Here is a 12,446-nt window from a genome sequence, read left to right as displayed (position 1 = left end):
CCTCGCCTCCCTCCTGCCCTCCTTCCCCGGGGCCCTCCGGCAGGAGGCCGCCGTATCCTCTAGGTGAAATAGCGAGGGTTGGACCCAGTCTCTGCTTCTCTGTGATGGACTCGGGCTCGGGCCTGCGGGGTGGGGTGTGTGGAGGGTAGAGCGCCCAGGTCCTGGCGGAGTGACGCCCCGCCTTCTCCGTGAGCGCCTCTGGGGACCGGCCCTGGTTTAGGTCTTGGGGAGGCGGGACCGTTTTGGGGGTTAGGTGGGCCGGGGGAAGGGATATTGGGGGCCGACTGGAGAAAGACAAGGAGATGTGGGACAGACCCCAGTGGCCATGGGGGAAGGAGTGCTCCAATGGGAGGGAGGGTGGATGGGAGGAGATGAGGCTGGAAATGAGGTGGAGGGAGGGGTGGGGGCCCCAGCCTCGGGGAAGGAGGCCAGGAGGGAGGCGAGGGCGGTGACAGCTGCCGCGGGCGGGCCGCTCGGAGTGCGGAGCGGAAGGGCCGTGATGCCTCCTGGGAGCACTGACCGCTGGTGGCCTGCACGCCCCTCCCTCCGCAGGGCTCTGTCCTGAGGCACCTCCACAGCTTGATTCATCCCGGTGGCCACCTGCACCCCCGCCTTTACCCACCCGATCAGCTCGGCTTGTGCCCGCTCAGGCAGGGACTCCGTGTATCCGGGGGAGCCGCTCGCTGCGCTAGGGCTGCCCTGGCTGTTGGTCTTCATATGCAGAGCATTTCCTCTGCTCTCTAGAGCACGCGCTCCCCCACCTCCTGCCTCCGCTTCCCAAGGACATCAGCCGTCAGTCGCATTATATTTTCCCCTTGAGAAACCTCATTTGGTTTTTGAACAGCCCAGGGAGCCCCTGTGGAATCGGCATCCCTGAGGTCGGGCCAGGAGCCCAGGTTTGAAAGAGCCTCCGGGTCCCCCACTCATGCTCAAGGGTGGGACTTTCTGCACCGCAGGCCCCTTTCCGGAGGCAGGCAGTTCCCAGCTCGCCCCTACTTCCTGCTCTTCCCGGACTGTGACCGCAGTAGATGCCTTTCACCTCCCGCAGGTCTGCAGCCTCTGCCCACATGGGTCCCTTGCTCGGTGAGATGTTCTGGCAGGGTCCCCTCTTAGGGTCTCAGGGACTTTGGACTTTGCCCTGGAGCACACCAAGTCCAAGCTGGCGATGCCAGTGGAGGAGAGGGAGGAATGGAATATAGTGGACTTTGCAGACAACTAGAGCCGGCAGGATTTGGGCTTTCCACTTTGGAGTCTTCCTCCAACCACTGCCTGGTCTCTCCTCCCTTAGAGGAGATGCAGGCCACATGCCTCTGAGGGACAATCTTGAGCCAAGGGAGGAGTCTCCCCAACCCTGGAGACCACTTTGGGTACAGCTAGGAGTGCAGTCAGGGGTGGGGCATCCTTTCCAATCAGATTCAGCTGGAGTTAAACTCCACCCACACCTGCTTCCCTCAGGAGCTCTGTGGCTCCCTGCTAGGCATGGGGGGCGGGGGGGCCCATCTCGCCCAGTTCAAGGGCTCACCCTCGCCTCCCTCCTGCCCTCCTTCCCCGGGGCCCTCCGGCAGGAGGCCGCCGTATCCTCTAGGTGAAATAGCGAGGGTTGGACCCAGTCTCTGCTTCTCTGTGATGGACTCGGGCTCGGGCCTGCGGGGTGGGGTGTGTGGAGGGTAGAGCGCCCAGGTCCTGGCGGAGTGACGCCCCGCCTTCTCCGTGAGCGCCTCTGGGGACCGGCCCTGGTTTAGGTCTTGGGGAGGCGGGACCGTTTTGGGGGTTAGGTGGGCCGGGGGAAGGGATATTGGGGGCCGACTGGAGAAAGACAAGGAGATGTGGGACAGACCCCAGTGGCCATGGGGGAAGGAGTGCTCCAATGGGAGGGAGGGTGGATGGGAGGAGATGAGGCTGGAAATGAGGTGGAGGGAGGGGTGGGGGCCCCAGCCTCGGGGAAGGAGGCCAGGAGGGAGGCGAGGGCGGTGACAGCTGCCGCGGGCGGGCCGCTCGGAGTGCGGAGCGGAAGGGCCGTGATGCCTCCTGGGAGCACTGACCGCTGGTGGCCTGCACGCCCCTCCCTCCGCAGGGCTCTGTCCTGAGGCACCTCCACAGCTTGATTCATCCCGGTGGCCACCTGCACCCCCGCCTTTACCCACCCGATCAGCTCGGCTTGTGCCCGCTCAGGCAGGGACTCCGTGTATCCGGGGGAGCCGCTCGCTGCGCTAGGGCTGCCCTGGCTGTTGGTCTTCATATGCAGAGCATTTCCTCTGCTCTCTAGAGCACGCGCTCCCCCACCTCCTGCCTCCGCTTCCCAAGGACATCAGCCGTCAGTCGCATTATATTTTCCCCTTGAGAAACCTCATTTGGTTTTTGAACAGCCCAGGGAGCCCCTGTGGAATCGGCATCCCTGAGGTCGGGCCAGGAGCCCAGGTTTGAAAGAGCCTCCGGGTCCCCCACTCATGCTCAAGGGTGGGACTTTCTGCACCGCAGGCCCCTTTCCGGAGGCAGGCAGTTCCCAGCTCGCCCCTACTTCCTGCTCTTCCCGGACTGTGACCGCAGTAGATGCCTTTCACCTCCCGCAGGTCTGCAGCCTCTGCCCACATGGGTCCCTTGCTCGGTGAGATGTTCTGGCAGGGTCCCCTCTTAGGGTCTCAGGGACTTTGGACTTTGCCCTGGAGCACACCAAGTCCAAGCTGGCGATGCCAGTGGAGGAGAGGGAGGAATGGAATATAGTGGACTTTGCAGACAACTAGAGCCGGCAGGATTTGGGCTTTCCACTTTGGAGTCTTCCTCCAACCACTGCCTGGTCTCTCCTCCCTTAGAGGAGATGCAGGCCACATGCCTCTGAGGGACAATCTTGAGCCAAGGGAGGAGTCTCCCCAACCCTGGAGACCACTTTGGGTACAGCTAGGAGTGCAGTCAGGGGTGGGGCATCCTTTCCAATCAGATTCAGCTGGAGTTAAACTCCACCCACACCTGCTTCCCTCAGGAGCTCTGTGGCTCCCTGCTAGGCATGGGGGGCGGGGGGGCCCATCTCGCCCAGTTCAAGGGCTCACCTGGACTCCTCACTCCCCTCAACCAGGAATCTTTGGATTCACTCGTCGTCCTCAAAGAGAGCTGAGAGCTGAGCTCCTTCCGGTGGGGTGACGTCCCTCGGCCGTGGGATGTATCTGAAAATCAGCTGTGCCTCCAACGAGTCTATCTCATCCAGAACATCTTTACTCTAGCCTCGCAGAGGTGGAAGCCTGCTGGAGGACCTACCTGGCCTTTGGGGAAAATTCCAACTGTATTCAGAGCCTCCCCAACCCCTGAATACTTTTAGGCAGGACTCTTTTGGGCTGGGCTCAGTCCCACCAATCCTCGCTGGGAATTCAACTGGGTCTCACCCACTTGTTAGAAGCCCTGGGCTTCCCCCTCTCTTGTCCCCATAGGCATCTTCTCCATTCCACACAAGGTGAGAATCCCCAGAGGAGATTGGAGAGGTTCTTCTAAGGAAGTGTCTCAACATTCCTTCTCTGGAGGGGAGCCCACAGGACCCGCCTAACTGGAAGAGCCCCTTGGACTTCTTGCCCGAGGCCCATGGGCAGAGACCTTCATTCCCTTTGTGCCAGCGTTCAGGTGAAACGGGTTTTCCCTTGAATGCGCAGGTGAGTGCTATTGTAGGTGGCAGCTGAGGGAAACGAAGGCCCACCATATCCCACCTCACTTTTCTTAGTTAAATCTAAGCTTCTTTAAGGTCTCAGCTCAGGTTGCCACGTCAGGAAAGTGCTGTGGACTTCCTGACACTGAGTTCTCAGTCAGGCTCCTTTGTTTGATGCCCTCAGTGCTGGGCCTTCATAACACTTAGCTCAGTTTGCTGTTGCATCCCTGGCGGCTCTCTTCTGCATACTCTGAGGACAGGGACTGGTCTGTTTCTGCTCCCATGTTGCATTCCCAGCACAAGCTAGAGGGTTTGGCACGTGGAAGAGTCTAATCTTGGTGGCCCGCCTCAGACTTAGTAAAGGCAAGTGGCTAATGTGAGGGAGGATGTTCAGGAAACAGGGTCTGCACGGGGAAGAGGCGTATAGGTGGTATGCATGCAGCTTGGGAGAGGTGGTTTCAAGAGGAAAGGGAGGAGAGAATGAAACCAGAGGTGGTGCTAAGGAAGTAGATTTTGTCCTGAAATCAAAGGACTTCTTTTTAGGATTCTCATCCCTCTCCTGCCTAGACTTGAGTTTTCTAAAAGGTATTTGTTGTCTCAGTGTAGCTAGGTTGAAGTAAGACTAGATACAAGGAGTTCCGAAGCTGGACAGGAGGGTCTCTAGGAGGATCATGAGACCTATGAAGGGAGGGACTGAGGACTTACCAAAGGCCTTATGAGTGAGGGGTTGAATATCTCTTCCAATCCATTTCTCTTCTCCCTATGCTACCTTCACTCCAGAGTTTAGTACTGGAATGTATATAAAAATTATTTAATGACTAAGGCCTATAGAATTAGCTCAAAGTGTTGCTGACAAGGAAACATGGGGGTATAATTATAGGTTCTGTCCATTCTAGTAAGAAGTGGAGGTGTGGCATTAAATCAATTCTGGGAACAGAACTTACAAGAAATCACATGCCTTTTTTTTCTCTTGATAAAGACTCGGTGTTCATCTTAGGCAGAAATCTGAGATCTAACAGTCCCCCTGAAGCAGGTCCTAAGGCATTCTGTTGGGTCTTCCTGGGAGAGGGACTGGGGGATTCCCTAGGCCAGTGATGGCGAACCTATGACACGCGTGTCAGAGGTGACAGGCGAACTCATTTTTTTGGTTGATTTTTCTTTGTTAAATGGCATTTAAATATATAAAATAAATATCAAAAACATAAGTCTTTGTTTTACTATGGTTGCAAATATCAAAAAATTTCTATATGTGACATGGTACCAGAGTTAAGTTAGGGTTTTTTAAAATGCTGACACGCCGAGCTCAAAAGGTTCGCCATCACTGCCCTAGGCCTTGGGTGCTTTAGCTGATGTGCAGAGTCAGAAGCTGTGGAAGTAGGCCTGGTCCAGGAAGGACTATAAGAAATGCAGGGAGAAGGCAAGCTCTTGGCTTTGTTAAAGGATTTAAAGCAGCATTAGGTGGTAGGGAGAAATAAAAGTTGTGACCCAAGGTGCCTTTTCTGATTTTATTACTAGGAAGAGAATTTCATATGAACCAGGGCCAGGAGAATGTGTTGAGATGGAACCTTGAAGCTGGTTAGCTTACCACAAGGTAAGAGGGCTGAAGAGGAGACAGTATTTCCTGCTCACACTTGGGTTTCTCAGCCAAGTCTGCTGAGAAATTCCATCCTTTGCTGTAGGGGGAGAGGGGATTCTGTGTGCCTAGGAAATGGCAGACAAAAAAGGGTTATGTGACCTCCAGGGAGCCTCTTCCAGGCCACATGGATCCCACTTTGTATTTCTGGGCCCATCTTGGTGCCAAGTGGAATTGTCAGCCAGAAGCTTCAGACCAACTCTGGATCCAAGTACATTAGGATGAGGAAAAAAGTCAGGAAGGCCTAAGTTTGAACCTCAGATAGCTGTGGAGGAATGAGAGTTCCTGTGTGTGTTTAATATATTTTTATTAATTTCAGAGAGGAAGGGAGAGGGCGAGAGGGAGAAACATCAATGATGAGAGAAAATCATTGATTGGCTGCCTCCTGCATGCACCCAACTTGGGATGGAGCCCGCAACCTGGCCATGTGCCCTGACTGGGAATTGAACTGTGACCTCCTGGTTCATAGGTGGATGCTCAGCCACTGAGCCATGCAGGCTGGGCAAGCCTTCCTGTTCTTTAATACAAATCCCTGAGATGTCCATTTCCCCCCTTTGGGAGGGGGAGAAAAGTACTAACTTACAGGCCATTTCCTTCCTCTTTGCAGGTCTCCCGATAACGGGAGCCTTGTTACTTCTCCTCCTGTGTTTCTCACATGCAGAAATGAGCCATTTCCCCAAGCACAGAGTTCTTACACCGTACCTCTGAGGACTCTCTGGTTTGTGGGCCAGAACTGTCATTAAAATTGTAATATATGGCCCTAGCCAGTTTTGTTCAGTGGATAGAGCGTCGACCTTTGGACTGAGGGGTCCTGGGTTTGATTCCGGCCGGGGGCACATGCCTGGGTTGCAGGCTCGATCCCCAGTCGGGGGCGTGCAGGAGGCAGCCAATCAATGGTTCTCTCTCATCATTGATGTTTCTCTCTCTCTCCCTTCCTCTCTAAAATCAATAGAAATATATATTTTTTAAAAAGTGTAATATATCACCACCATCATCTCTCATGGTCTCCTTAGCCCTGTTCTTCCCACACCTCTCGCCTTTCTCATTAATACTGTCAGCACAAACTGCTTTCCCTTCTAGGACTCCAAGACCTTCTCACCGTCCTCTGTCAGGAGTTGCTGTGAAATGAGAAAGGGAAGAACTCACTTGCCTGCTTAATACTAGGTTTTGCCCTACACCAGGCACCAAATAAAACCTCATTTATACTTTTCCTGTTTTGAGGACCCAGCCTCCCAGCTGTTTTGGTGAAGGGGTTAATACAATTTTTTTTTAAAGCTAATTTCTACTAAAACCCTGTCATATCCCCTATAAGTGAAACTGGCTCATGGCCATTTTGGTTAGATTTTTTTGAAAATACAAGAAAGCCTTCTTTTAAATATGTTCTCCTTATATGCTTAAAAATATCATCTTACAGCCTTTCTCTCCTGATTGGGTAAATAAATTGTATTTGTTTTTTTGGCTTATTTTCATCTTTCCTTTGGACTTGCTATTACTCTTTAGGGCCCTAGGAAGGAGCAGAATTCAACCTACTTTAGTCATCAGCCAAGTATAACTATTTAAAAAATCAATTAAAATTAAACACAATTGAAAATGTAGTTCCTGAGTTGCACTAGCCACATTTCAAGAGCTCAGAAGTCATATGTAGCTAGTGGGACCTGCTGCATCGGCAGCAGAGATTTAGAACACACCCACCAGTGCAGAAAGTCCTTTTAGATCCAGTACAGAGGACTAGTAAGCCCGCCCCGCCCTCTGTGATCTTATTTTATTAGTCAATACATATTTGTAATAACGTCACTGTTATAGGATAACTTTCAGAGGGGGTCAGGGATTGGGGTGGGAAATAGCAAGGAAATTATAGGTCCTATAAAAGTTTCAGGAGGCATGGCATAGTGGCCAGAGGTTGATGACCAATGGCAGGGGAGTCTTAGCTTTTAAGGAAGTACTTTAGGGGCTGATATTCATATGTACCAACACAGGGCCACCCACACTCTGACAAGAGTAGACAGGCTCTGGTCTCCTGTATTAGGTCTGCATAATACTTAAAAAACAAAAGACTGCCCTGTGGCCTTGCTGAAACTGAGTAGCTAAAGTGATTGCTTTTTACGAATCATTTCTAAATCTTGATTTCATATACTGCTTTGTCACTGTCCTGTTCTCCCAAATGTCAGTGACATAAGCAGCGCTAATGTTTATAAAAGGCTTGCTGCACACCAAGAGCTGGGAGAAGTCTGGGTCCTATCAATTAACCTACTGATGTTGAGACTACATTTAGTAAGGGTCCAGCTAGGTAAGGCTGTTCTTCCACTGAACACTTGAACAACTATGCCAGGCACTGGCTCTAGGGCCTAAGTGAGGCTAGTCTATGGGTATGACCAGTTTCCCTGCATCTAGAACAGTAGTTCTCAACTAGGGGTGATCGTGCACTCCCCTCCCCTGACATCTCATCCTGCAATGTCTGGAGAAATCTGTTGTCACAACTGGTGGAGTGGTGCTACTTACATCTAGTAGGTAGAGTCCAGAGACTCTTAAGTAGCCTACAATGCACAACCTCCCCACCACCAAAAATTAGCTCACTCAAAATGTCAACAGTGCTGAGGTTGAGAAGCCCTGGTCTAGACCATAACATGAACCAGTTCTTCACACCAAGACCAATCACAAGGTCCAGGCTCAGTAGGATAGCAAATATCTGATAAATTGGGAAGGAAAACAATTAGAAGTTGATCGAACGGTAGCTAGTATAACGAGTGTTTTTAACTGCACCAGAAAGCTAAGAGCTAAGGTCATAGTGCGATTGGAGTTGAGGATTTCAGGTATGTAGCAAGTCTATGTGAAAATGAGGTCCCAGGTACAGCCACAGGGGTAGAGAGGAGCAAGTTTAAACAGTCTGACTTTGATACAGTGGTCAATAGCTAAACCTGTAGGGAAGACCCGCAATAAACAGATGAGCTTCTGGTGGATATGGATATATCAGTTTTTCTCAACAACATTTTTGTAACCCACACCTCTACTCATACATCTAAAAATCTTACATTTTCCTTCCAGTGATATTTAAATTTTCAAAATTAAGTATCACAACTAAAATCAATTTAAAAAATGGTAATCTTGGAATGCAAAACTTTATTCAGATGATATGATAACCATGTAACAGTTATACCTTAACTTTTTTTCCTGGGCGGTGTAGAAGATGCAACAAAACGCAAGCTGTTTAACAACATTCTTTCACTGTTTTCTCCCCACAGCTAGATATAGCAAAAAAAGAAAAAAAGAAAAAAGAAGCTTTTACGATGTAAGGAAAAAATGGAATGAAGTATTCTGTTTGGTCGTTTGACATCTAAATTTCTCTAGAGCAGGGGTGGGCAAACTTTTTGACTCGAGGGCCACAATGGGTTCTTAAACTGGACCGGAGGGCCGGAACAAAAGCATGGATGGAGTGTTTGTGTGAACTAATATAAATTCAAAGTAAACATCATTACATAAAAGGGTACGGTCTTTTTTTTTTTTAGTTTTATTCATTTCAAACGGGTCGGATGCGGCCCGCGGGCCGTAGTTTGCCCACGGCTGCTCTAGAGTATCTGGAAGTTGCTAGTAAAAACAATCGGACTTTTGAGTTCCATAAAATCTTTCTGAAGTTCTTCCAGTGAAAACTAAACATCAGTGTGAAACACATTCTTCCCAAAAGCTACCAAAGAATACATCACCCCAAAATAGTTCTGTATATTTCACTTTTTTTCTTGAAATAACATTCATGAATCTGGTCCCCAAAAGACTGACCAAGAAAATTAGACATTGTTAGCATGAGGTTGCTATCTGTAGCTGGATTTTTGGCAAGTTTTGCTTCAAGTATTTAATAATGAGCAGTGCTGGTATTTGCTCCTGTACATTTCAGGGTCAATGTATTTTAAACTTCAATGTGTTACATTCTGAAAGTTTTAATTTTTAAAGTACAGGTTCTTTTTTGTTGGTGCTTTAAAATCAGGATTGTTCTGTTATTGGTGTTCCAAATTCTGTTCTGACCATAAATTCAGCTAAATTCAGTTCTTTAACAACCAAGGAACCTCAGTATATAACAGAAAACACTCTGAACAGCATTTAGATCTTCAAAACCCAAGGCAAACTGGGATCAAATGTAATGTTTTTCAAATAATGATGCTGACAGCAAGGCTGAAGATTTCCAGTAGATTGTGGGCAGAACGATGGAAGTTTATGGTTGGTATTGACTATTGCAGGACATCTTGAATGCCAATTTTCTTCAATTTTTGCCCCCCCAAAACAAAACTGATCCAAAACATGCCATTGCTGTAGCACCATCAATGAATACTATAATTTTTCACCAAACTCAGCTTATGTGATAACAGTTTCAAAAAAAATACTGTCTTTAGTGGTCAATTACGAGGCTTATGAAAACAGCACATCCATGGTTTTTAAAGCCTAATTGTGAAAATAAGCAAAGCACAATTTCCTTTGTCAGTAGATTCATCTCAACTAATAGCAAAGAAAGATGAGCTGATGTTTTTTAAAACCTGAAGAGTGATATGCTCAGGCATCAATTCCTTGTTAAAACTGCAGAAGTAAATGAAGAGATTCTGGGATTCCTCAATTTCCTCTTAAAGTTGTGACAGCACTTGGAATGTAAGGTTTCACAAGTTTCTCCATTTTTTTCTCCTTTGCAATTAAAAGGGCTATTTAACATTAAGCTTTCATGGCCTTTGAAGATTCCTGTTAATATTCCAATACAGTCCAATCTTAAAGCTGCAGAGGATTGTGCTCTGTAGAACACTGTTTTTAATGGCATAAATTTAACAGTGTTTGGCATGGTGTCACTGCCCAACACTCAAATAACTCAACTGGAGAAGTTGACCCTATCTTCTACATCAGAACGTGAATATATGCTTGGTAAAGACCTCAAAAAAAAATTGGCTGCCATCTTTAGCTATGTCAAAGGGAAAAACATAAACAAGGAATACTGATGATGGAAGCATCTGGTCCCTCTTGCAGAGCGATGAATGACTTTATAGGTGGCAGCTGGGTGGCAGGGCAATACAGGCATCCAGCTATGCCTGAGCCTCCATAGGTGAAATTCTTTGTTCATTTTCTTTTTATACACCCACCTGCCGCCTAAAATCTGACACCATTTAATGGTGCCGTTAGTCAAATCTAAGTGGTCTTACTTTCACAATCCTCTGATTCTAGCTTCAAGAGTCAAGACGAACTCTAACTCATGGAATGGACAAAAAGGAAGATGTAAATAAGTTTTCAGAGTTAAAAAGCCTCTTTTTATACAAAATTAAACTTTAAACTTTAAAAGAACATTGATTTTGGGGGGTGGGGGTGGGAAGAGATTAACCAAAGAACTTATATGCATATATGCATAACCCATGGACATAGATAATGGGTGAAGGTGGAGAGGGCAGGTGTAGGGGAGGAGGGGGATCATGAGGGGCAGGGGTAGAGGATATGTATCTAATACTTTCAACAAAAGAACATTGACCTCAAAACAATATAACTATCCTGGATATGCAATAGTATAAATGAACATCTATGGCTACCCAGCCTATTAAATACCTCATTAAGTAGTATAGGCCTAATCTGAAGGCTGCTTGCTCTACCCACTATAACCCATACCCTGAAATACTGATAGAAGTTGTGGAGGGAGGTGGGGGAATGCCTTTCTCTCCTATTCCTGAAAATCATTGATAAGTAACAACTCTATTCATAACACCTAAAACTAAAAAGCCTGACCACTCCAAAGTAGATAAAAAAAATGTGTTGAATTAATAGCTGATGAGAGAATTCATGTAACCAGAACTGTGAGATGGATAATGTACAATGTTAAATAAACCACTGTACAAAAATAGTTCCTTATACAGTGTTAACTATATAAGACTTTTACCGAAGCCAGTTTGGCTCAGTGGATAGAGCGTCGGCCTGTGGACTGAAGGGTCCCAGGTTCGATTCCGGTCAAGGGCATGTACCTGGGTTGTGGGCACATCCCCAGTGGGGGATGTGCAGGAGGCAGCTGATCGATGTTTCTGACTCTGTCTCTCTCCCTTCCTCTCTGTAAAAAATCAATAAAATATATATTTTTTAAAAAAGACTTTTGTTCAGTAAAATTCTAAATCATGCTACTGGAATGTGCATTCACCATTGAAAGCAAGTTACAAAACTATGAACTGTATAAAGAATAAAAGAATATGTCAGTTACTATCAATTTACACATAACTTACATAAACAAAAGATTTTTACCTTTTTTATTGTAATTCCTGTGTTTGGCAGTGCTATCTACCTAAGTTCTGGTGTGTATTTGAAAGTAAGCCCGGCCAGTGTGGCTCAGCAGTTGATCGTCAACCCCAGAACCAAGAGGTTGCTGTTTCAATTCCTAGTCAGGGCATATACCTGGGTTGTGGGCTTGATCTCCAGTATGTGGTGTGCAGGAGGCAGCTGATTGATGATTTTTCTCTCATCAATGATGTTTCTATCTATCCCTCGTCCTTCCTCTATTTCTAAAAATCAATAAAAACTTTTTTTTAATAAAAGTTTTATTTTAAAATATTCTATATTTCAAAAGGGGTTATCCCCAATTTCTTTAACTGGATTTGTTGTTTATAAATAATTTTCAGGTTTCAAATGAGTGTTATCTGACCTTCCCAGTTGAAGAGACCACCTCTTTTCTCTTGCTTAAACTGGCTTTTAATTAAAATTTCAGTTTCAAATCCTTTCCAGAAAAATTCTAGCAGAGGAATGTAAGGTTACCTCCTTTCCTCAGCTTCAGTGTATAGAACATAGTTCCTTCTGTAGGCAAATTTAGTTATTACCCTGGTGGAAAGTGGGTGCTTGGGTTTGTCCTTAAAGTCAGGTTAATATGGAATTAGCAGTGATTTGTAAAGATTTATCTTAACTGTGTACTTACCAATAGTTACTGTAAAGTGAGGGGGGGGCGTGATATCTAATATATGATGTTCTGCTTGTGTTTTGACTGCAACCCAGAGTAAGCAATACCTTTTACTCTGGACCAAGTATACACATGTGTATATATAATTTACAACTTTTATAAAACAACTAGAGGCCCAATGCATGAATTCATGCACGGGTGGGGTCCCTTGGCCTGGCTGGGGGTTGGGGCTGATCAGGGTCGTCTCACCCAGTCCCAGGCTGGCCAGTCGGAGGTGGGGAAGGGGGGGAGGGGCT

The 12,446-nt window shown here is 47.3% G+C and overlaps 1 protein-coding gene and 1 long non-coding RNA gene across 2 annotated transcripts in view; one reads left to right on the top strand and one right to left on the bottom strand.

Moving 5' to 3' along the window:
- The window catches only part of LOC102242834, a 6,443-nt gene extending 844 nt beyond the window's left edge, over positions 1–5,599 (top strand). The window contains exons 2-4 of the long non-coding RNA XR_001361311.1: positions 957–1,083; positions 3,071–3,635; positions 5,144–5,599. This is a non-coding gene — a long non-coding RNA (uncharacterized LOC102242834). The remainder of the gene's footprint in view (positions 1–956; positions 1,084–3,070; positions 3,636–5,143) is intronic.
- Positions 5,600–6,201: 602 nt separating this feature from the next.
- TRIM52 (tripartite motif containing 52) overlaps positions 6,202–12,446 on the bottom strand; it is an 11,572-nt gene continuing 5,327 nt past the window's right edge. Inside the window, exon 3 of the mRNA XM_014536504.1 lies at positions 6,202–8,500. Within this exon, the coding sequence (XP_014391990.1) occupies positions 8,417–8,500 (84 nt within the window). The 3' untranslated portion in view covers positions 6,202–8,416. The remainder of the gene's footprint in view (positions 8,501–12,446) is intronic.

The sequence above is a fragment of the Myotis brandtii genome, unplaced genomic scaffold (assembly GCF_000412655.1).
Source record: "Myotis brandtii unplaced genomic scaffold, ASM41265v1 scaffold1636, whole genome shotgun sequence".
NCBI lineage: Eukaryota > Metazoa > Chordata > Mammalia > Chiroptera > Vespertilionidae > Myotis > Myotis brandtii.
Note: the sequence above shows the minus strand (reverse complement) of the source record. Positions and strands in the feature narration are given on the sequence as shown.